Source organism: Pelodiscus sinensis, chromosome 19 (assembly GCF_052426305.1).
Source record: "Pelodiscus sinensis isolate ZL-2025 chromosome 19, ASM5242630v1, whole genome shotgun sequence".
In the NCBI taxonomy this organism is placed as follows: domain Eukaryota; kingdom Metazoa; phylum Chordata; order Testudines; family Trionychidae; genus Pelodiscus; species Pelodiscus sinensis.
The window spans coordinates 4,277,518-4,302,056 of record NC_143070.1 but is presented as its reverse complement, the minus strand read 5'-3'; the positions used below and the strand labels follow the sequence as shown (position 1 = coordinate 4,302,056).

General features: G+C 50.0%; 1 protein-coding gene across 4 annotated transcripts; it reads left to right on the top strand.

Moving 5' to 3' along the window:
* Positions 1-4,339: 4,339 nt before the first annotated feature.
* On the top strand, positions 4,340-24,306 carry LOC102446465 (C-type lectin domain family 2 member B-like). 4 transcript variants are annotated; one of them, XM_075913481.2, is made up of 8 exons: positions 4,340-4,470; positions 10,317-10,533; positions 15,070-15,298; positions 16,678-16,764; positions 18,299-18,391; positions 19,446-19,654; positions 21,720-21,823; positions 23,110-24,306. In XM_075913481.2, exons 3-8 carry the CDS (start codon positions 15,229-15,231, stop codon positions 23,267-23,269), a joined length of 723 nt encoding a protein of 240 aa, XP_075769596.2. In that variant the 5' UTR covers positions 4,340-4,470; positions 10,317-10,533; positions 15,070-15,228; the 3' UTR covers positions 23,270-24,306. The 4 variants fall into 4 exon arrangements, with proteins under 4 accessions (XP_075769596.2, XP_075769594.2, XP_075769598.2 ...); XM_075913479.2 differs by having other exon boundaries at positions 16,675-16,764; XM_075913480.2 differs by lacking the exon at positions 4,340-4,470 and adding an exon at positions 6,257-6,649 and having other exon boundaries at positions 16,675-16,764.
* Positions 24,307-24,539: the final 233 nt, after the last annotated feature.

Sequence of the window (24,539 nt, the reverse complement as noted above, 5' to 3'; positions counted from 1 at the left end):
GCCAGCTCTACACTGTGGTCTTTTAAAAAGTCAGCCATCATGTCCCCTTCCCTCCTAGCCACATGCAATGCAGGGGGGAATCCATTGCCGTTCTCTGGCCCTGGGGGTAGGGTTGCCAGATGGTTTCAACAAAAATACCGGACACACTTGACATGACATCACCATCGACATTCCATCTTAGTTTACCAATACCAGACACACTTGATATGACATCACCATCGACATTCCATCTTAGTTAGACAATACCAGACACACTTGACATGACATCACCATCGACATTCCGTCTTAGTTAGACAATACCAGACACACTTGACATGACATCACAATCGACATTCCGTCTTAGTTAGACAATACCAGACACACTTGACATGACATCACAATCGACATTCCATCTTAATTAGAAAATACCGGACAGTTCTATTTTCTCATTTCTATTTTCTCCATTAGTTTCCCGAACAGAAAGCTCAAATATTGGACTGTTCGGTTCAAAACCAGACGCCTGGCAACCCTACCACAGAGCTCCGTAACCTGGGGGGATGGAAGACGGAAAGGCCGGGATGTCTTCAGGATTGGTTGTGGTGAAGGGAATAAATCAGGGCTAGGCCCTCTGGGGATATGGCTTGGCAGGGTCCCACTGCAGGGGCGGAGGTGCCTGGTCCATGAAAGAGGGAGGAGGAGGTTTGAGGCTGTGCAGGAATGGGAGGTCCAACGCAGTGGGAGAGTCGATGGCGGGGGACAAATTAAACCAGGGCGCAGGCTGCTAGTGGGGGTAGGAGAGCGCACAAGTCTGATGTCGCCTGGGTGGACACGGCTCCTTGCACCTTGCCATGGCGAGAGGAGGAACAAGTGGTGACGTGGTGGTTCATCTGGTGTGAAATTCCCTCGGCTTTCCTGTGGGAACTGGGAGCCACTCTGCCATACACACCGAAATTCCCTCCACCCCTGCCGTACGGACTGACGCAGCACCAAGAGCGTGGAAATGCAGGGGACGGCCTCTCTTCGGGGTGGTGTCGAAAGAGAGCACCCAGGCAGTCTGGATGCTCTCTTTCGGAAAAGCACAGTTTGCATTACATAGCGCCTTTTTTCGAAAGAGCAGTTTCAAAAAAAGGCGTTATTCCTCACAAAACGAGGTTTTCCTCAGTCAACAAAAACACCACATTCTTTCGATTTCCTTTCAAAAGAATACGGCAGCAGTCTAGACGCAGGGGAAGTTTTTTCTAAAAAAGGGCATTTTTTCGAAAAAAAAAAAAAAAACCCTGTAGTTTACACGACAGCGTACAATATAGGCATGTCATGTGACTTCCACCCCTCCAGCGCACAATATAGGCATGTCATGTGACTTCCACCCCTCCAGCGCACAATATAGGCATGTCATGTGACTTCCAGCGTGGAGACGGAAACGCCACAGCGCGTAGACATGTATTTTTTAGTTTACTGTGTCTTGAACCCCAACGTAAAAATGAAAAGGATGCCAAGTTTCTTTTCACCTTCCATGAATAAGAAAGCCAGAACAAATGACGCAGTGAGTGAAGAGAAAGAATTAACTGTGTCAGTGACCGTTTCTCGTTCTGGTTCAACTGGTGTCCAAGAGCAAGCTGACAACGACTGGCCTAGCTGCTTAGCTGTCAATCCAAAAAATGACTTTTGCAAGAAGTACAACTGGCTACATTTTCGAAATAAGAAGGTTTGCTATACGCCCTGTCAAAAAATTGGGACTCTTGTTGGGAGTTTGTGGTGTGGAGAGGGCCGATAAAGAAAAGTTATTTATTAGTTCCCTAAAGAGAAGAACTAGAGGACACCAAATGAAATTAATGGGGAGCAGGTTTAAAACGAATAAAAGAAAGTTCTTCTTCACACAGTGTGTAGTCAACCTGTGGAACTCCTTGCCAGAGGAGGCTGTGAAGGCTAGGACTATAACAGAGTTTAAAGAGAAGCTAGATAATTTCATGGAGGTTAGGTCCATAAAAGGCGATTAGCCAGGGGATAAAATGGTGTCCTTGGCCTCTGTTTGTCAGAGGCTGGAGAGGGATGGCAGGAGACAAATCGCTTGATCATTGTCTTCGGTCTACCCTCTCTGGGGTACCTGGTGCTGGCCACTGTCGGCAGACAGGATACTGGGCTAGATGGACCTTTGGTCTGACCCAGTACGGCCGTTCTTATGTTCTTATGAGTAGAAAAGAAGGCAGGAATGAAAATTTCTAAAGAATGTGTAAACAATGAAATAATCTATTTTAGCAAAAATCGACAGGAACAGCTTATGTTGTTATGAAAAAAAAGCTTTTTGATCACAAGGAAACTGCGGGGCAGAAAGCGGCATTAAAATTGCTGGCAGAAACTGAAAAGGGTTTTTTTTCCCTCTGAGGCCGTGGGTTTGCTTGTTTTGGGTTTTTTTTAAACAAAAAATAGCACTGGTTGTGAGCACTAGAGGAAGGGCTTCTAGGGTGTTACCATAATACATGGACATCAACCTTGCTGATCTAGATCAGGAAGCTGATGGCTTTGTCTTCCACAGCTGTCCTTTCTGTGCGGGAGGGAGAATTTCAGGGTAAACCGAGGGGGTTTTCCCAATAGCTCTGTGGGGGGAAGGGTGACTATTACATTTGGTTGGGGGTTGGTTTTATCCATGCTCCACCTCCAACAGTTGCTTCTCTACCCTCTGCTCTGGGTCAGTGAGTATTTAAAAACAGTCATGTGGGAAGTGTGAGGTAAGGCTGTGAGCAGTGGCGAAAGTTACGGAAAAGTTTTTTACAAGTGCTTTTATATGTACTAAGTCCTACTGGAACTCAGGTCCCTGATGGCTCTTTAACTAGTCCCCTGTTAGCTTTTGCTGTAGCTCTGGCAAGAGTCATGCACCACACCCACTTGTTTTCCCCTCCGGTTATGAGTCGGCCAATACAAATTCCCACTCACAATTTTGCAAGCTGGAGTGAGCTCAATTATTTCGGTGAACTGCAGAGTCAAGTCCTGCAAATTCAACCACGGTTCTATTTTTAGTTTTCAAATGAAGAATAAGCTTTGGATGACGTTCTTCACCAAAACAATTCATTCCCTTCTTCTTTTTTTTTTTTTTTTTTTTTTTCCCAGTGCCTTGTAAGGAGGAAAAAAAATTATTTTTTCCAGTGCAAAATTGTAGGAGAAATCCCACTTGTAGGTAATCCCGCCTTTCTGTTAAGTCAGAAAAAGAGGTGATGGTTGGGATGTATGTGTGTTTGCTTTTAAAAAAAAATAAAAACAGTGGAGAAAAGAGTGAATAGTTTTCCCACTCCACTTTCTCCCACTTCTTTTTAAGCCCTTTTGCACCTTGCAGTGTTTCCTGATTTTATTTGGCCACGGAACCCTTTTCAGCTTAAAATCATTTCGAGGATCCCCTAGGGTTCCAAGGGTAAAATTTGGCAAGCAAAAAAAAAAAAAAAGCCTGCAAAATAGTCTGTCTCTTTAAGAGGGGACAGAGTTCTTGCAGAATCCTTACTTTTGCTTTGCGGAACCCTGGGGTTCCACTGAGCACCAATTGGGAAACGCTGCCTTAGGGAAAAGGGAGGTTTGGGGGAAAAAAAAGTATAATTCTATCTTCTCTGCCAGTACAGAAATGCAAACTACAAACAAATAAAAATGGTGACTAACGGCTCAGAAATTGTTTCCATCAAAAGACATGTTTAGCCACAGCTGCTGGGAATCGGGGACTGCAGCTCCCTTTCTCCCTGCCAGCTTGAAGTGGTTTCCACTATATTCAGGATTTACAGGTTGGCTCAATGACTCACAGTACTATCCAAATTGTTCCAGGCCCGCAGGTTTTAGCCGCTGATCCTGCAAACGCTTATGCACCTGTTTAATTTGACTCCTTGGAGCATCCCCAAGGAAATGAATGGGATGACGCACGCCGTATTGACGAAGTGCACGGGTAAAAACCTTCCAACTGGGACCCCTGAAATTTTTCAAGTGGCTCTCAGGGCAGAGTACGTGAAGTCCCTGCATTTCCCCTGCATGTTACATACCCAGCAGCAGGCATGTGACCCAGTCAGCCTGGAAAATCCCCAGCCAGGACACAGAAGTCACCCAGGGGCCTGTTTACATTTGCTGCGTGTTTCACTGTGCATGCTCCCTTTGCCAAAGGGAGGGTTTCTACGTAATGCCTCCTTACCAGGTAGTAGCTAGGTGAATGGAAGAATACCAGAGCCTGCAGGGGGGAGGTTTGATAGAACTTTATCTCTCAGGGGTGTGGATTTTTCACATCCCTGAAGGATGAAGCAATGCCAATGGGAATGGGTGGGGTTTGGTTTTTTACCCACCCCCTGGAAGATCCTGTGGGTGCAGTAGGATGGGCCCCAGCTCTGGGCTGTCTGTGGTTCGCAGGGGAGGGGTTATGCAGAACAGGGTTTTTTTCCATGCACTCCCTGGTGCTACAGAACTGAAACTAGTGTGTAGTTCCTGGTGTCTGAGCGTCAGACTCTGCGGAGCTGGCGCAGGGGCTGGGTAAGTAAGCGACGGCTCTTTTGCGACGGGCTCGGGAGAGAGTCATGGAGGTTAGGGAGGGATCAAAGGGGGGGACTGGGCAGGGAGGCAGGGCAGTAGGGTTGCCAGATGGTTTCAACAAAAATACCAAACGCACCTGACATGACACCACCATCGACATTTCATCTTAGTTAGAAAATACCGGACAGTTCTATTTTCTCATTGATATTTTCTCAATTGGTTTCCCGAACAGAAAGCTCAAGTATTGGACTGTCTGGTTCAAAATCGGACACCTGGCAACCCTACGGGGCTGTGCATGGGGGTGGGAGGGGGGCGAGATTGGGGGGAGGAGAAGGGCTGTTACTAGCTGGGCTTCAACGCCTGAGCCTTGTTTTCATTGTGGGCCTTTTAACACGAGTTAACTGATTGCCAGTCTGCTCCAATTAGGATCGGAGGCCGGATCTGGCCCCCGAGGTTCAGAGTTTCACCCACACTTATGCTGGCTCTGCCCCCCACCTTTTCCTGGCAGGGCTGGAGCACACAAAATCTGCTATCCCTGCCCCCCAGGCTCTGGTGTGCAAGGGAAATGTGAAGCTTGTCTTTCTCCTTCACAGTCAGGGGCCATGTCAGCGAAAGGGTTTTTTATTATTATTTTAGTCTTCTGCTTCTCATGGGTGTGCGACCCCCGGCTCCAAAAATGTTCCCCACCCATGACCGAGGGCTGTGTCTAGACTGGCCAGTTTTTCCGGAAAAATCAGCCGCTTTTCCGGAAAAACTTGCCAGCTGCCTACACTGGCCGCTTGAATTTCCGCAAAAGCATTGAGTTCCTACTGTAAGAAATCAGTGCTTCTTGCGGAAATGCTATTCTGCTCCTGTTCAGGCAAAAGTCCCTTTTGTGCAAAGGTTTTGTGCAAAAGGGCCAGTGTAGACAGCTCAGATTGGTTTTCCGCAAAAAAGCCCTGATGGCGAAAATGGCGATCGGGGCTTTTTTGTGGAAAAGCGTGTCTAGATTGGCACAGCTGCTTTTCCACAAAAAGTGCTTTTTTGGAAACGCGTCCGTGCCAATCTAGACGCTCTGTTCCGAAAATGCTTTTAACGGAAAACTTTTCCGTTAAATGCATTTCCGGAAAATCATGCCAGTCTAGACGCAGCCAATATGTGTGCCAAAGGGGGGGAGGGGGCGAGGCAGACCCTTCCCGATTGTTTCTCGTTTGGGTCAGTTTAACGAACACGAGCTAACACTCCGGACATCTGAAGCAGCGGGCTTTGCCCACGCGAGCTCCTGATCCCATCTCCATGTGTTAGTCTATAAAGTGCTACCAGACCGTTTGTTGTTTTGTAAGTTTATCCTGTACAGGCTAACTCGGCTGCCCCCTAAAGTTACGGGAAACAAAAACTCTCGCTTGCCTCTATTTGGGCTTTGTCCCTGCAGGGGAAATTGCCGGGCGGGGGGACAGGCTGGGGGTATGGGGGCAGGGCGGGGAAGCCGGGCGGGGGGACAGGCTGGAGGTATGGGAGCAGGGCGGGGGGACAGGCTGGGGGTATGGGGGCAGGGCGGGGAAGCCGGGCGGGGGGACAGACTGGGGGTATGGGGGCAGGACGGGGAAGCCGGGCGGGGGGACAGGCTGGGGGTATGGGAGCAGGGCGGGGAAGCCGGGTGGGGGGACAGGCTGGGGGTCTGGCGGGGGGCGGGGAAGCCGGGCGGGGGGACAGTCTGGGGGGATGGGGGAAGCTGGGCGGGGGGGCAGGCTGGGGGTCTGGCGGGGGGCAGGGAAGCTGGGCGGGGGGACAGGCTGAAGGTCTGGGGGGACGGGGGATATTACCCCTGCAGCGTGAATTTAAACGGAGTTTGTTACACCCCAGCAACAGATGCTCTTATTTTGGTTGAAAAGCAGATTTTTTTCGTTTTCTGGTTTGGCTCAGATCGGTTGGGAATGGACTAAGAGGATGTCCCTGGAGCAGGATTTGCACCGGTTTAACCAAAGTGGTTGTAAAGAGAGCGAGCAGTCCTGGGGCACCTTAAAGTCCCACGAATCTATTGGCTCAGGAGCGTGCCTGGGTGAAGAGGTGGTTGTAATTTGATGCCAGCTTGTGTGTAGAGGTTAGACAGAGAAGGGAGTGGCCCGTGTGTCTTTTGTGGAAGCTCTGGGTACGAGGACACGGGTGCGTTGATAAATGTCAGCGCTGCAGTCAGGAATGGGTGAGCATCTGGGGAGCAGGGTTGTGGCCTTTTCCTCCCTTGCACGGTGGTTTCATGCTCAGTACCAGCCATGGAGTTGGCTTCTAATGGGATCTGCTTGTTGTCTGAGATCTTAACTTGCTTGGCCCCAGTTTCTCTCTTGCCTTGCACTTCGTGTGTGTGTGTGTGTGTGTGTGTGTGTGTGTGTGTGTGTGTGTGGAGGGGGGAGAGCAGCGCAGGACAACACACACAGAGCAGTGCAGGGCAGGAGGAATCACATACAATACCACAACCACACACACACACACAAAGCAGTGCAGGACAGGAGGAATCACATACAACACCACAACCACACGCACACACAGAGCAGTGCAGGACAGGAGGAATCACATACAACACCACAATCACACACACACACACAAAGCAGTGCAGGACAGGAGGAATCACATACAACACCACAACCACACACACACACACACAAAGCAGTGCAGGACAGGAGGAATCACATACAATACCACAACCACACACACACACACACAGAGCAGTGCAGGACAGGAGGAAGCACATACAAAACAACAAGCACACACACACACACAGAGCAGTGCAGGACAGGAGGAATCACATACAACTCCACAACCACACACACACAGAGCAGTGCAGGACAGGAGGAATTACATACAACACCACAACCACACACACACACACAGAGCAGTGCAGGACAGGAGGAATCACATACAACACCACAACCACACACACACACAAAGCAGTGCAGGACAGAAGGTATCACATACAACACCACAACCACACGCACACACAGATCAGTGCAGGACAGGAGGAATCACATACAACACCACAACCACACGCGCACACAGAGCAGTGCAGGACAGGAGGAATCACATACAACACCACAACCACACACACACACACACACAAAACAGTGCAGGACAGGAGGAATCACATACAACACCACAACCACACACACACACACACAAAGCAGTGCAGGACAGGAGGAATCACATACAACACCACAACCACACACACACACAGAGCAGTGCAGGACAGGAGGAATTACATACAACACCACAACCACACACACATACACACACAGAGCAGTGCAGGACAGGAGGAATCACATACAACACCACAACCACACACACACACACACACAGAGCAGTGCAGGACAGGAGGAATCACATACAACACTACAACCACACACACACACACAAAGCAGTGCAGGACAGAAGGAGTCACATACAACACCACAACCACACGCACACACAGAGCAGTGCAGGACAGGAGGAACCACATACAACACCACAACCACACGCACACACAGAGCAGTGCAGGACAGGAGGAATCACATACAACACCACAACCACACGCACACACAGAGCAGTGCAGGACAGGAGGAATCACATACAACACCACAACCACACACACACACACACACACAAAACAGTGCAGGACAGGAGGAATCACATACAACACCGCAACCACACACACACACACAGAGCAGTGCAGGGCAGGAGGAATCACATAAAACACCACAACCACACACACACACACAGAGCAGTGCAGGACAGGAGGAATCACATACAACACCACAACCACACACACACACAGAGCAGTGCAGGACAGGAGGAATCACATACAACACCACAACCACACACACACACACAGAGCAGTGCAGGACAGGAGGAATCACATACAACACTACAACCACACACACACACACAGAGCAGTGCAGGATAGGAGGAATCACATACAACACCGCAACCACACACACACACACAGAGCAGTGCAGGGCAGGAGGAATCACATAAAACACCACAACAACACACACACAGAGCAGTGCAGGACAGGAGGAAGCACATACAACACCACAACCACACACACACACACAAAGCAGTGCAGGACAGGAGGAATCACATACAACACCACAACCACACACACACACACAAAGCAGTGCAGGACAGGAGGAATCACATACAACACCACAACCACACACACGCACACAGAGCAGTGCAGGACAGGAGGAATCACATACAACACCACAACCACACACACACACACACAAAGCAGTGCAGGACAGGAGGAATCACATACAACACCACAACCACACGCACACACAGAGCAGTGCAGGACAGGAGGAATCACATACAACACCACAACCACACACACACACAGAGCAGTGCAGGACAGGAGGAAGCACATACAACACCACAAGCGAACAGAAGGAGCGCAATCCCCACTACATCACAGCTGGTTAGGATGGCAATAAAAACCATTTTTTTTTTAAAGAGAGATACCCTTGGGGGAAGCGCGTGAAGCCGGGAGATATCCGTAGGAGCGTGTGTGTGTGTGTGTGTGTGTGTGTGGTGCGGGGGAGGGTGGGGATGGGCAGGCGGCAGGGAGTTTCTGAAGGAGAATGGAATTAGCCTTGCCTGTGGGTGGAACCAGAGGGCAAGCAGGGAGAGCGAATGGGCCATATCCCCATCCGGGGGGCTGCTCTGGGTTAGTGGGTGCCCTTGCTGGGGATGGGTGTGAAGTGAATTGCTTTTATGCACTTTAAATGGCATCTTCCTTCTCCAGCTGTTTCCCTCACTTCTCTTCCTGTACTTCGATCTCCGTGCCGACATTCGTTAACCGACCACCCGGCCGAGTTCTTCCAGGGTGGGGGGATTCATGAGAAAGTGATTGGCCGTCTCTTGCTCTTGGTGTCTCAAATGTTTAACCATTACCCAGCAAACTTCTGGGCGTGCTGTGTGGGCAGATCACACAGATCCTGAGCCAAGCCAGCAGTGGTGCCTACCCTAGAAATCCCTCGCTGAGCCCCTGCCAGGAAAAGACAGACACAAATCAGAGAGGACTGTGTGCGGATGTGTGCAGTCCCTGAGCCCTGTGTAGGTTGGCGGGGGGGGGGGGTGAAACACTTTCACCCACGGTGATGAGTGGAGAAGTTTGCTGCAGCCCCATTTATACTGTGGATCAGTACAACTGAGGTCACGCGTGTGACAGATCTTAGGGTGCCAGTGTTCCCTGTAAGCTGAGGGAGATTCCAGGGCCACCCATCAGATTAGCAACACGCTCACAGCTAGGTTTGTCTTTCTATGGGTGGTGCACATTCACACAGGTTTCAGTGCACGGAAAATTATTCCGCACATGAATGGAAAACAATTAGAAGGAGCATTGGTGCCAGGGCTGTGAGTTTTCTTGTAACCCCGGGACCCTTCGCCAATGTGAGGAAAATTTGCCTGTGCTTATCTGGGAGCTGAGTCCTGACCTCGCCAGCCTGTCAGCTGGTCATGCACTCCCCTTTGGGCTCTATGGCCCTTTTTTGCCATGCAGGTTACCAATAGGTGCACCCCCACGCTCCCTGACCCCCTTCAAAGTGTTCCCTTGTAGTATCCAACTCTTCTCCCCTGAACACACTCAAGTACTAGGGTTGCCAGGTGTCCGGTATTGACCCGGACAGTCCGGAATTTTTACCTCCTGTCTGGTAAAAAAATTCAGAAAATACTGGACACCTAAAATTTCCGGTATTTTCTGATTTTTTCCTGGCCAGGAGGTGACAATACTGGGTGCTTACCTGGTTCCTCCTCGTTGCCTTCCCTTGCCTCATTACCGACTGCCCGTGGAATTGTAGATAAATTAAAGCTGCTCTAACCAGCCTTTCTCTGTCTCTAAGAGGCCTGATCGCGAGCCAGCCGCCAACACACAAAACTCCAAGCCTGTGGAGAGCTGTGACAACACGCGCCGCACCCTGGAAGGAAGGGCTGTGGGTCCCTCACCGATTCCAGCCCGATGGGTAGCTAGCCCCCATCTGGGGCTGGTGCTCCCGCATAGAGGACGCAAGCTCAAAAAGGTCTTTACAGCCAGCGTGGAAAAGGTCAGCTAGCCCACAGGTGAGGGGGCATCTTCCTTCGTCATCGCTGGGAGTCTTTGCGCTCAGACGGTGGTCTGGCCCCCACATCAGGCCTGTGAAAAATGTCATGTCCTGCCCCATGCAGTGAGGTCAGCCTAGCCCTGTGTAGATATGGCTAGGTCCGTGGACGAATTCTTCAGTCAACCTAGCTACCGCCTCTCGGAGAGGTGGAATAACTACAGCAGTGAGTCTCAATTAGGGGACTGCTGTCCCGCCCATAGGATGGTTTGGGGTGGCTGCTCCAGGCACCATGCTTTGGGGGGGAGGGGGCTCTGCACATCAGGGGACCGTGGGGTCTAGGCAGTGCAGGGATTAATAGCAATGTTATCAGCCCCATTCTGCAATGCCCCACCTGACCAGCTCCCAGTGTTGCTCAGGAGAGGAGGGGGTGGTGGCTTGGGGGAAGGGGTGGAACGGGGGTGGAGCCAGGGGCGGGGCTTAAGGGAAGGAATGGAGTAGGGGCAGGGTCTGGGATGATGCGGGAGTTCTCTCAGGCCATGCACCCCTCTTGGGATAGCCCAGAAGTATTCAGGAATCCTTTTCCCCGGGCACAACAACTCATTGAGTTTGCCTGGTTTTACAACAGGTGACATACAAAGCACCAGCAAAGTCAATAGAACCTAAATTTTCATACAGTCGCTGTGTGGTTTCTGTTGCTTTATGTTCTATATACAGTCCACTGGCATGGAAGTACAAGACTTATATTCCAACTGATTTATTTTATATGGTAAAAAAAAAAAAAAAGAACATCAGCCATTTTTCAGTAACAGGGGCTGTGACACTTCTGTTTTTCTGCTTGTTTTTGCAAACAAGTGTCTTTTAAGTGAGGTGAAACGTGGCTGTAGGCCTCCTGAAATGGGTACAGTCGTTTGGAAAGGTTCAGCCTCCTGAAATGGGTAAAGTCGTCTGGAAAGATTCAGCCTCCTGAAATGGGTACAGTCATCTGGAAAGGTTCAGTCTCTTGCAATGGGTACAGTCATTTCGAAAGGTTCAGTCTCTTGAAATGGGTACAGTCGTTTGGAAAGGTTCAGCCTCCTGAAATGGGTACAGTCGTTTGGAAAGGTTCAGCCTCTTGAAATGGGTACAGTCGTTTGGAAAGGTTCAGTCTCTTGAAATGGGTACAGTCGTTTGGAAAGGTTCAGCCTCCTGAAATGGGAACAGTCGTTTGGAAAGGTTCAGTCTCTTGAAATGGGTACAGTCGTTTGGAAAGGTTCAGTCTCTTGAAATGGGTACAGTCATCTTGGAAAGGTTCAGCCTCCTGAAATGGGTACAGTCGTCTGGAAAGGTTCAGCCTCCTGAAATGGGTACAGTCGTCTGGAAAGGTTCAGTCTCTTGAAATGGGTACAGTCGTTTGGAAAGGTTCAGTCTCTTGAAATGGGTACCGTCGTTTGGAAAGGTTCAGTCTCTTGAAATGGGTACAGTCGTTTGGAAAGGTTCAGTCTCTTGAAATGGGTACAGTCGTTTGGAAAGGTTCAGTCTCTTGAAATGGGTACAGTCGTTTGGAAAGGTTCAGTCTCTTGAAATGGGTACAGTCGTCTGGAAAGGTTCAGCCTCCTGAAATGGGTACAGTCGTCTGGAAAGGTTCAGCCTCCTGAAATGGGTACAGTCGTCTGAAAAGGTTCAGCCTCCTGAAATGGGTACAGTCGTTTGGAAAGGTTCAGTCTCTTGAAATGGGTACAGTCGTTTGGAAAGGTTCAGCCTCCTGAAATGGGTACAGTCGTCTGAAAAGGTTCAGCCTCCTGAAATGGGTACAGTCGTTTGGAAAGGTTCAGTCTCTTGAAATGGGTACAGTTGTTTGGAAAGGTTCAGCCTCCTGAAATGGGTACAGCAGTTAATACAGTTGCTTAAATTTTACAAGCCTTAAAAACAATGACTATGCAATTTAAACCTTAAATACTATACATTCTAAAGCAATTTATACAGCGCAAAGCAATGCAAAAGCAATTAATAGAAGAGCTACTATAATACAATAATAAAGCCTCGTTCACTTACACTTCACCCGTATGCTACCTACAGTGCCAGGCAGGAAGTCGCAGTCCCTTTGATTCCCACCTGTCGGGACGCCATGCACTGGGTCGTCGGTGTGAAAGGCCTATTTACTTCTAGTTACATGGAGCAGGACCTGCGGGTCAAACCTGCCCATTCCCTCCCATCGATTGTTCTTACTAAGCCCATTTGATAGCAAAGTGAGACTTGGTCGTTCTAATCCTATTTACCAATGGATTCTGTATTGTGTAGGATACGTAAAATGCCCAACGCCCTATTTGTCAGCCGACGGTCAGGGCAGTGTGTGTGGGTATGTCTCCTAAGTCTTTAACTGCTAAGACACGAAGTCTCGTCGCAGCGGGCAGCCCAGAAGGCTGAAAGGAGCCCCGAGTGTTTAACGTCCGTGACTTTACTGCTAGGACCAAGGTCCCGTCGCAGAGGGTAGCCAAACAGGCTAACAGACGCCCCAGTGTGTAGGAAGAGCTTATTACACCTTAGATTTTAACTGCTAGAACACAAAAGTTTCTTCGCAGCGGGCAGCCTGGGAAAGGCTGGAAAGGTGCCCCAACGGATCTTGTCACCTGGGAGTGACACAGATCCAAACGCCTAAGCTCTCCCTATGCCTGTCCCTTTATGACCGGCTGAAGTTCTTTTAAATTGTGCTTGGTTCTATTACAGCAACTGAAGGAGTCAGGTTAAAAACTTAAACAGTTACAGGTTTATTAAAGGAACTTATAAATCATATGGTTACAATGGCTATTGCTCTATTTCTTAATTACTAGCAAAATATAGATCTTAAAATGGTTACAGGAAAAAGGTAAAGATAGAAAATAGAAAATAATGGTACCAAGTGACAGCTTAATCTTTAAAGAGCTCTAACACTATGTATATATACTTAAACAAAGGACCACATCCAGGTACAATTTTTACCCCCTTCTGTGCCTCTCGACTCCAGCGTGTCAGGCCAGGGTCGGTCCCTCAATTCCTCGGAAAGACGAATACGAGGTGGGCGTCCCCTCTGGAACCTCGGGAGGTCAAACACCAAACCCGACCAGCAGATAGATGGTAGATTGACACACAAAGCAAATGTGCTGCTGGGCTCATCTTTATACCCCTGGGGGCCCGTATTCTCTTTCTTATCTTCAGAGGCCAAATTTTACTGGTCCATTTTGTGGTGCCAGTTCTTACAAGCAGGTTACAAGTTAATTTACACTTGTAAGAGAGGAAGATAACTAAATTAGGACTGCCGGATGTTCTTGTTGGGCGGGAGATTCCTTCCCCCGTGGACGGGTATGTGTTCGTATCAATATGGGTTTTAGTCAAGGGCACGATGTACAGCCTCTTGGTCAACAATTAGTTTGACTACCCTCCTATCTCTGCTTACAGTTGGTCACGGTCACTGAGCCAGCATATCTAAACCTCCTGCTCCAAGGTTTTCAAAGAATATGCTGTTTTCCAGCTCTTATGTGCCCTGCATGGTTTTAAGCAGACAAAGATGGATGTTAAAATGGGGCTTTATGTCTGGCTACACTATTTGAGGTCTTGCTTAAACTATACGCGTAGTTGATGGTTTAATGGCTGCATCTGTAATTTTTGCTTATCAGAAACAGAAGTACCAGTCCAAGATTGCTTGTCGCGTATTCTTGATGTGGTCTCGTGTACCATGCTTAACCTGCTTCCCAAACCTTGCCTGTGTGCTTATGTGCACCAGACTTGAGACAGGCCTGGGTTTTGCTTTTTAGAGATCCACTCTGTGGTCAAGGCAGGGCAGTCCAGGTTCTCCTAAATTCCCTCTCCCCCTTTGGTCATTTATGAGGTTTTTTTTTATAATTGGGGTAGTTAAGAAGAAAAATTAAAAAATAAGTAAAAAAGGGAAAGACGGAAAATGAAGAAAAAGGACAAATATTAAGTTTTGGGGAAAAAAAGGTGATCTATTCTGAATCGAGCATAACAAACCCATTTTGATATTTTCTATTTTCTATTACATTTTCTTTCATTTTCTTTTTACTTTCTTCTTTAGCGTCCTGTGTGTTTTGTGAAATCTGGAGCTACACGCGCTTTTGTGGAAACATCTCTCCACCCAAAAAAGTGGCCTTTTTGAGCAAAATGTTCCATGCCAGTGATGAGTGTGTCAGAAAGCTTTTTGAGTGTAAAAATGTGAGGTTTTGAAGAACAGCTGTAACAGAAACATTTTTGCCACTAGCACAGTGTGGGAAATGGGTTTTGGTCCCATTTTTGTTGTTTTTGTGGGGAAAATTCATATATGAAAACAGTTTGCTTACAACCTGAAATGTTTCTATTGTGAAGTGGAGAGAATTCTGCGGTTGGACTACTACATGTATTCGTTTGCTGGGCTCTTCCAATCACCCCCAGTAACTTATAAGGGGAGTTCTCATAATGTAAATACAGCTGACCCCTCGTAGCAAGCCACTCAATATGCTGACTTCCATCCGTTTGAATAATTTCCATCTATTGTGAAACTTCTCCGCAATTTAATTTAATCCTGCCAACCCTTTCCACCCTGTTTTAGCCTGGCGTATAAGAACTGGCGAGATACTGCCATCTACTGGAGGGTCCTTAAAAAGGAAAGAACCCAGAGCTCTGATTGTTACCAGGAGTGGCTCTGCAGAAAGTTGGCCAGGAGATACGGACATTTCGGTTCCCAGCCAGGGCTGGTCTGAGAGCACAAATGGTGAACACTGCGCTTCAACAGGGACAGGAAAAGCGTCACAACCTGGACCCAGAAGAGCAGAAATCAGGTAATTTCATACTCCCTCTTGCCCAATGTGCCCTCGAATCTTTTCCATCCACATGCAGATTTTGTCCCGCCACGTGCGGAATAATTTCACTTGCACCAATGAATGTGCACCACCAACAGAAACAAACAAACAAAAAAACCTAGCTGTGGACGCACTGCTGGGTGGCATTCGAACCTCTCCTGAGGGGCCACAAAAGCCCCCAACTTACATCGCTCCTACCTCTTTTTCCTTTGGGGTGTCATGGAGTGTGGGAGAGTCTCCAGGCCCTGTACCCCCATCCGCAGTCACATGTGACTCTCAGCCGGCAGGTAGAACAGAAGGTTTATTGGTTCACAGGGACACAGTGTAGTTCAGACTTCTTGTTACAGGAACCAGGAGGATTCAGTACAGTCAGTTTTGGGAAGGAGGGGGAGCCGACCTTCAGCTCTGGGCCCCTTCCCTGGCCCCCCTGACCAGCTAAGATCCCTTTTGCCTAAGGCAGCTAAAAAAACCTAACTTACACTTTGAGCAGCTTCTAACTAACTCACATCACTCGGAGATTTAGGCAGCTCTGCAGCCTGCTTTGTCCCCTCCTCATTCAGATAGTGTGGCAGTGCTTAGGGAAACTGAGGCATGCACCCACACGTTGAGTGATTTCACAACAGCCCAGGACAGCAGAATCACATATAACGCAACAAAGCAACTGGTGAATGTGAACTGGAGTGAACACAGGACTACCGGGTTATGTCTACACTGGCGAATTCTTGCGCAAGAACTCTTGCACAAGAACACGTCCACGCTGCCATGTGCTTTTGCGCAAGAGCATCCATGGCCGTGTGGACGCTCTCTTGCGCAAGAAAGCTCTGATGGCCATTTTAGCCAGAGGGCTGTCTTGCACAAGAAACCCCTGCCGTGCGTCCACACTGCCCTCTTGCACAAGAGCTCTTGTGCAAGAAGGCTTACGCTTGTTAGAAAAGAGCATAGCTCTTGCGCAAGAAGCCCTCTCTTCCCACACCATACTGTAAATCTTGCGCAAGAGCAGGTGGGCAGTGTGGACGCTCTGCAGGTTTTTGCTCAAGAACCCACCAGTGTAGACATAGAGTGGACAAAATCCCCACTCTGTCACATCGGGTCCAGGGGGAAACTTGATGTCAGGGATCAGTCCCTAAGCATCAGGGTTTGGCCCAACTTTCACAGGAGCCGAGGAACCATCGTGAACAGGAGTGGAACCGAGGAACAGGAGTGGCAATGGGTCAGCCCCTTTCGAGGTCAGGCAGGAAAGTTCTGGATAGAGCTGAGACAGAGCAGAGACACCGTAGAACTGAGAGGATGTCGGCAGATCCTTATGTCCCCTTCTGCTGTGGTTTGTGGCTACTTGGGACTTGTCTTTTTCTTAGCAGGGGAAAAATTGATTTGGCCGGAGACCCACAGCATCAGGGTACACTTCCGATCAGAAGAAAATATTGGGCATCATCATGACCGGGAGGGTAAGCCCACTTCACGTGTCCTGGCGCTAGCAGTAACATGCCGCATTGTGCGTGTTGATGTCAGCACCAGGGTTCCTGATTCGAATGGTAAATGTGTTTCTTGTGACAGCAGCCAGGGGTAATGCTGAGATGTAGTAAGTCAGGGGGTATCTACATAAGCACGGCCTCACGGGGTCAGACCAAAGGTCCATCTATCCCAGTGTCCTGTCTGCCGACAGTGGCCGGCACCAGGTGCGCATAGAGGGAGGGAACAGAACAGGGAATCTTCAAGTGAACCCGGTCGCCCATTCCCAGGCTCTCGGAGCATGGATTGTCTATTCATACAAATAATTTCTTGTTACTTCCCCGACCCATCCGCAAATACTGCAACCTGCAGGCCCCTCCTTAGGATTTATGGGGCCCTAGGCAGTACTATCAGGGGTGGCCTGAGGTTGGCTGCGGCAGCTGGCACCCCAAGGCGGAAGGCGCGATCAGCGCCCCTGCCTGCACGGCCGTCAATGGCCATGACGTCATCATCGGGTGCCCGGGCATCCTGTGACGTCATCACTGGGCAACCCGTGAGGCCATCACCAGATGCCCGTGTGACATAATCACTGCCACATGACGTCATCATCGGACGCCCGTGACGTTGTCATCGGGCACTGTGACATCATCATAGGGCACCCGTGATGTCATCACTGGATGCCCGTGTGACATAATCACTGCCCCTGTGATGTCATCGCCGGATGCCCGTGACATCATCATTGAGCGCTCCGGCCCGGCGGGGCCCTAGGCGACCACCGAGTCTGTCTAGGCTCACAAGCCGCCCCTGAATGCTATTAAACTGGTGCCCTTATGTCCGATAGCAGACTGGGGCAGGGATGATGATGATTTTGTAGAAATGTGATTTTATAATCCTCAGCTACACACCCATAAAATATTTTAAAGCACATTTTAAACTCAGGTCCTGTTGATTGATGCAGTAAATTCAGAAACTGACAGGATAGACCTGAAGTTGGGAAATGCCTTCACGACCACTCGGATGGTTGTGCTAAGAGCTCCGGCAGGTGTTGGCACTTTTAAGTTCACTAGATCCTCTCTGGAGGAAGCAGAACCTGTCTGGGGCGTGTTAAAAGCATCTTTGAATCAAGAGACGCTTTTCGTAAAGCCACTAGGGCCGGGCCCTGTCCTATCGCCCAGGCCTCTGGGCAATTTTCCCTTTTATTCCCCTTCCCCTGGCATTTCTGAATAAAAATCGCTTGGTTGTTGATTTGGGCTGGGGGCAGTGGAGTGAAAAATCAAACATTTCTGTGGAAAAGTTGAACAAAACCATTGATTTTTCAGTTTTGTCCATTCCCTGAGGGAGAGGCAGAAAGTGCCATTTTCAGACAGTTTCTGCTACTGGGAGCTGAGCGGCCTCGACAGAATTTTAACTCTCGTTCTCCTTTTTTTCCTCAATGTTACCGGTTAACTGCAAATCCACCCGGTTTGTTTTTGCTTTGTGGGCTAAGAAGTCTGGTGCCCGGCTGGGGATTCATGGCTCTTTCTCTTTCAGTTCCTGGGTGCGCATGTGGGAAGGCTTCACGCCTCAAAGCCTTCGCTGGGATCGCTGGCGCAGCTGTGGTTACAACACTCATCATTTTAACAGGTCAGTGGCGACCTTTGCTTTCCCCAGTTTTGAGCTTTCCAAGAGTTGGGCTTGCTGCGAAAGCTCACTAGATCCTCATGTGGCTGCTGTTTGGAGAAGGTCGTGTTTTGCTCTGCCCCCGCTCTGTGAAAGCTGCGCACCTCCCAAGTATCAGAATCACCGAACACTAGAACTGGAAGGGACCTCGAGGAGTCATCGAGTCCAGTCCCCTGCCCTCATGGCAGGACCCGGTACCCTCTACAGCCTCTCTGAGAAGTGTCTTTCCAACCTGTGCTTAGATATCTCCAGAGATGGAGATTCCACAACCGCCTTAGGCAATTTATTCCAGTGTTTGACCACCCTGGTAGTTAGGAAGTTTTTCTTAGTATCCAACCTCAACCTGCTTTCCTGTGATGTAAGCCCATTGCGTCTTGTCCTAGTAGTGGTAAAGGATTTAACCAGGAACCATTCTTCATGGCCCCCAAGGCCAGGGAATTATTCTCGTCTCCGTTTTAGAAGTGGGGAGATTAAGTCCTAGAGACAGGGCCACCTTTCTCATGAGCAAGTCTCTGATTTCATTCTGCTTCCCAGTCCAGAAGTGGAAGAGAGACTCGGAGGCTACGTCTACACTGGCATGATTTTCCAGAAATGCTTTTAACGAAAACTTTTCCGTTAAAAGCATTTTCGGAAAAGCGCGTCTAGCTTGGTAGGATGCTTTTCCGCAAAAGCACTTTTTGTGGAAAAGCATCCGTGGCCAATCTAGACGCGGTTTTCTGCAAAAAAGCCCCGATCGCCATTTTCACGATCGGGGCTTTTTTGCGGAAAACAAATCTGAGCTGTCTACACTGGCCCTTTTGCGCAAAAGTCTTTCGGAAAAAGACTTTTGCCCAAACAGGAGCAGCATAGTATTTCCGCAAGAAACACTGATGCTCTTACATGAGATCATCAGTGGTCTTGCGGAAATTCAAGCGGCCGGTGTAGACAGCTGGCAAGTTTTTCCGCAAAATCAGGTGATTTTGCGGAAAAACTTGCCAGTCTAGACACAGCCTAACCGTGGCCACTCTTTTATTTTCAGTGCTAGCAAGTAGATCCTATGTCACCGGTTCTCCTTCCCCTGCCGCTTGGTATCCAGCGTCCTGTGGCCCCTCCTGCCCAGACGGTTGGGTCGGCTACCGGAGGAAATGCTACTTTTTCTCTGAGACTGAAGGGAACTGGACCGACAGCCGGAACCAGTGTTCAGCGCTCAACGCCTCTCTGGCTTTGATTGAGAGTGAGCAAGAGCTGGTAAGAAGGAAAGAGACGCCTAGTTGTTTTGTTTTGTTTTGTTTTAATAGCAGCCACAACACACGGGTTTTGGAGGGTCGCCAGGTGTCCAGTTTTCTACCAGACAGTCTGGTATTTGCACCGTCTGTCTGGTAGAAAAATTCAGAAAATACCGGACAGGTGCAATGTCCGGTATTTTCTGAATTCCCGACTGGGCGCCGGACGGAAGCCTGGCAGGGGCGGGGGTAGGGGAGCCACTGGAAGGCAGGGCCACGATTGGCGCTGGGAGCCCTGTGGTCACATGCAGAAGCTGGACGGGGTGGGGCGGGGTAGGGGCCGGGACTCCGAGCCACTCCCCCCGCCCGGCTTCTGCACGCGACCAGAGGCTTCCAGCGCCCATCATGGCCCCACCTCCCAGCTGGGAGCCTCTGGTTGCATGCAGAAGCCGGGCGGGGGGAGCGGCTCCCAGCCCCTCCTCCACTCCCGCCCCCGCCCGGCTTCTGCTCGCAACTCGAGGGAGTGCCTGCCGGGGGCATGGCCCGAGGAACTCCGACTGTGGCCAGTGGTTGCGCCTCCCCCCGACCAGGTCTGCTTCCTGCCCCCCTTCCTCCAGGCCCCCCTCTCCTCCTGTCCAGCTCCACAGCCCCCAGCTCTGCTTCCCAGCCCCCCCCTTCCTCCCGGCCAGCCCCGCGGCCCCCAGACCCTTCCCCCGCCAGGTCTGCTTCCCACCCCCCTTCCTCCGGGCCTCCTTCTCCTCCCGGACAGCCCCACGGCTGCTGACTCCCCCACCCAGCTCTGCTTCTCATCCCCCCTCCTCCCGTCCCCCCCTTCCTTCCGTCTAACCCCGCGGCCCCCAGACTTCTCCCGCCAGCTCTGCTTCCCGCCCCACCCCCCTCCCAGCCCGGTTCCCGTCCCCGCCCATGATCAAGTGTGCCCGTTTTTTTGGCAGGGTCTATCTGGCAACTCTATTTGGAATAGCTGGGGGATGAGTCCTACCCGGGCCTGAGCGCTGTAGCTCAGCAAAGCCTATGGTGCCGCCAGCGAGTGTGATGGACATTCTGGGAGTTGACTTTGAATCTGCCCTGTTGTAATGGTGTTGGGGCAGAGATTTCATAGACGATTAACAGGCCATTTCTATTATTAATAATAATCCTTACTGAAGCGCCGGGGCTCCTTATCATAAATCGAGGCCCCTTTGTGCACGGTGCTGTACAAACCCCAAACAAAGAGACGGTCCCTGCCCCATGAGGAATGTAGTTCATCCCTCGCCCAATTAAATACCTTCACATTTTCCTCCAAAAAACAACAGCCCCTGCCCTACAACTTTTCATGCTTGGTCTCAGCTCCGAGGGGTCTAGTTGCTAGTCCAGGAAGAGACTAACACGCTTCCCCAAAATCCCAAGGCTACTTGCTGGAAGGCAGGGGCAGCAAGTGAAGGCCCAATTGTAGAAGACAAGTCCAAGCCCCGCCCCCTCCCCCTGAAGCCACACCCTTTCCCCTGAAGCCACGCCTCTTCGACGACCTCTCCCCCCAGCCAAGCCACACCCAACCTCTACCCTCAAGCCTGATCCTTCCCCAGTCATCTGAAGGTCTAGGGCTGTCTCACCGTGGTCCCAGCCCTCCTCGGTGGCTGGGCAGGGTAGGCAGTTTTGGGAAGGCAATGACTTCCCTTGCCTACATTACCAACTGCCCATGCTGGAAGATGATTGACCTGCTGCACATCTTATGTACTGAGAATTCCTAAGCTGCCATCTGTAGGTTTCAGAGTTAACACACCATAGCAGTGCACAGGAGAGATCATGCTGCTCTCAGACCTCTTCGATCAGGCTCTTTGTAGACAGAGGCAGTCGTTAATGCATATTTCCCCCTTTGGGCAGCTTCCCCATCTCACAACTATTGTCTCAGACTCAGGCAAGACAGCTGACGCTGTAGAACACAATTCTTCCGCCGGCTGTGAATTCTGCGACTGCAGATTTCACAGACTCCTGACTGTTCTTCTACAATAATCCAGGACGATAGTGCGAGGTGGGATTCCCGGTGGCCTTTGCACGTAACTGCTTCCCCTCTTTGCTTTTCTCGTTGTAAGATTTTCATGCTGCGCTTTAAAGTCAGAACGGATCCATGGATCGGCCTCCGGAAGGAACCCGGCCAGGGGTGGAAATGGGCCAATGGTTTAGAATTCAACAACTTGTGAGTCCTTTTCTTTTCTCTTCTTACTGACTGTCAGAGTCATGGGAAAAGCCAACTGCGGTCGTGGCAGAGTGCTTGACCCACCGTTTAGAAGTGTGTAAAAACCTGTCTTGTGTCTCCTATCCTCACCCATGTCACCCTTCCGCTGGGCTGGAAGGCTACGTCTACACTGGCATGATTTTCCGGAAATGTTTAAAACAGAACAGTTTTCCATTATAAGTATTTCCGGAAAAAGCGCGTCTACATTGGCAGGATGCTTTTCCGGAAAAGCACTTTTTCCAGAAAAGCATCCGTGCCAATGTAGACGCGCTTTTCCGCAAAAAAGCCCCGATCGTCATTTTCGCAATCGGGGCTTTTTTGCAGAAAAGAAATCTGTGCTGTCTACACTGGCCCTTTTCCGGAACAGTTTTCTGGAAAAGGACTTTTCCCCGAACGGGAGCAGCATAGTTTTTCCAGAAAAGCACTGATGATTTTACAGTAGATCGTCAGTGCTTTTCTGGAAATTCAAGGGGCCAGTGTAGACAGCTGGCAAGTTATTCCGGAAAAGTGGCTGATTTTCCAGAATAAGTGGCCAGTGTAGACACAGCCGAATAGATTTCTGGAGCTTTGCAAGACAGATGATTGGCAACGTGGAAATCAGTGGTGCGAAGTAAGGATGTTAAATTGCCCTTAATGGGCTAGTCGAGTGGGGTACATTTCAAAGGAGGGATGCGGAACTCCACGTGCAGCCCGGGGCCAACAGGAAGTTCTGTTGACTCCGGGCTGCCTGCTTTGAAATGTACAAGAGTCCTCGGTGGGGACGCTTGTGCATTTCAAAGCCATGGAGCTTAGGGTCAGCAGGGGACTCCGATTCCCTCATTAACTCCAGGCTCCACCCCTGCTTGGCTAGAGACATTACAGGAGGAGGCTGTTGTCTAACTAACCCAACAAGCAGTGGCGTGAAATTATTTTTAAGAGCGGAGGTGCTGAAACCCAACCCTCTTATCCCTGTTCATGACCTCCCCCCCCGCAAGCTGAGGCTGGTAGAAAAGCCCCGGCCTACGGTGCAAGCAGCTGGACTCTCCACTGCAGGTCCCACACCAGAGCCCAACGGCGTGTTGCGCTGGCAGCTGGGAACCCAGACATGTGGGGCTGGCACCGGGGAACCTAGGCATGTGGGACAGGCAGCAGAGCCATGGTATACAGGGCAGCAGCTGGGAGCAAGGCCAGCACCCCTAATCCCAGGTGCCTAAGCCAACAAGCGTGGCACGTCCCTGCCTTAGAAACATCTCACCCATTGGTTGCAGGTTTGTCATTCGCGGGGAGGCGGACTGCGCGTTCCTGAGCGAAGACACCGTCAGCTCGTCCCGGTGCTACACGGAGCGAAACTGGATCTGCAGCGCGCCCGAGTCCCATGCCAAGGGAGCGGACACGAGCGGAGAAGGGACGCGAGAGGCTCCGGGATAACATCGCGGCTTTGCGTTGAAGTGACATATAAAACGCCGGGCTGGGAGGCTTTATTGCGTCTCTCGCCCCGGGCACAAAGGAAAAGCTGCAAGTCGGTTTTTCCCCCATCAAGACCTCCTGCCCCCACCTGCTTCCCATGCTGCCTTGGTGACCTCGAGGGCAGCCCCACTGTTTTCACTGGGGTTTTCAGAGTGGTAAGACCCAGACCTACCTACTCTGCTCAGAGATGCAAAACAGAGCACGTAGCGCTCCCTGCATATTTATGTCAATATGGAATATATTTCCAAAGGTTTTAGGCATGACACAGGATTTTGGTGGAGGGCCCTAATAGTTCATCTAATAGCCAGAAGTAAAAGGGAAACTCGTTTATCCAACTAGCTGACAGAAAAGGAAAGCTGTCCCTTTAAGGACTCTCTCCTACAGAGGGGTGAAAGGACACTGGGGGTGAATAAAAAGGACAGGAAGCCTTTGGAAGCAAGTTTTTGTACAGGCAGTCCCCGGGTTACATGGATCCGACTTACATGGGATCCCTACTTACAAACGGGGTGAGGCAACCCCGCACTAGCTGCTTCCCCCCAGCAGACCAGGGAGACGCGAAGCTAGCGCCCCCCCCAGCAGACCAGGGAGACGCGGAGCGGCTTTTCTCAGCAGACACCTCAGCTTGAGAATAAAGGACTGAGGGAAGTGAGGTGTGGGAGAATAAAACTGAGCTCTAGAGAAATGTTTGGCTAGAGTTTCCCCTACAACATGTACCAGTTCCGACTTACATACAAATTCAACTTAAGAACAAACCTACAGTCCCTATCTTGTACGTAACCCGGGGACTGCCTGTACATGAGGGACTGTTAGTACTTTTCCTGCTTGCAAAGCGGGTGATGTTTAGTTTTTATTGGTCTGTGCATTTCACAACTTTAATTTCTTTCTTATGTCTAACTTAAATTCTTCGACTACTAAATGCCTAACCTGTCATGTCTGGAGTAATTACCCCTATGGTTGGTAATTACAATTATTACAATTAAAATGTGTATTTTTAGACATGGGAGGTCTTTTGAAGAATTTATTTTAAAAACTGTATGTCAGGTGGTCCAAGCATTTTTAAAGGCTAACGCTAGATCCTCAGATTGTACCTCTCGATATCTATGCGTGGACGGTTTAGAGCTGAGCTTTTATAATCTTCAGCAACAAACTCATGACATATTTAAAGCCCATTTTAAACTTCAGGTCCTGTAGACACAGTAATGCACAACCGGTTTTGTCAGTAAATTCAGGG

Coding starts and splice junctions, on each gene's coding strand:
- LOC102446465 (XM_075913479.2), top strand. CDS start 15,229: ATGGTGAACACTGCGCTTCAACAGGGACAGGAAAAGCGTCACAACCTG. Junction 16,765..18,298: donor GCATCATCATGACCGGGAGG/GTAAGCCCACTT, acceptor TTTCTCTTTCAG/TTCCTGGGTGCGCATGTGGG. Junction 21,824..23,109: donor GGTTTAGAATTCAACAACTT/GTGAGTCCTTTT, acceptor CATTGGTTGCAG/GTTTGTCATTCGCGGGGAGG.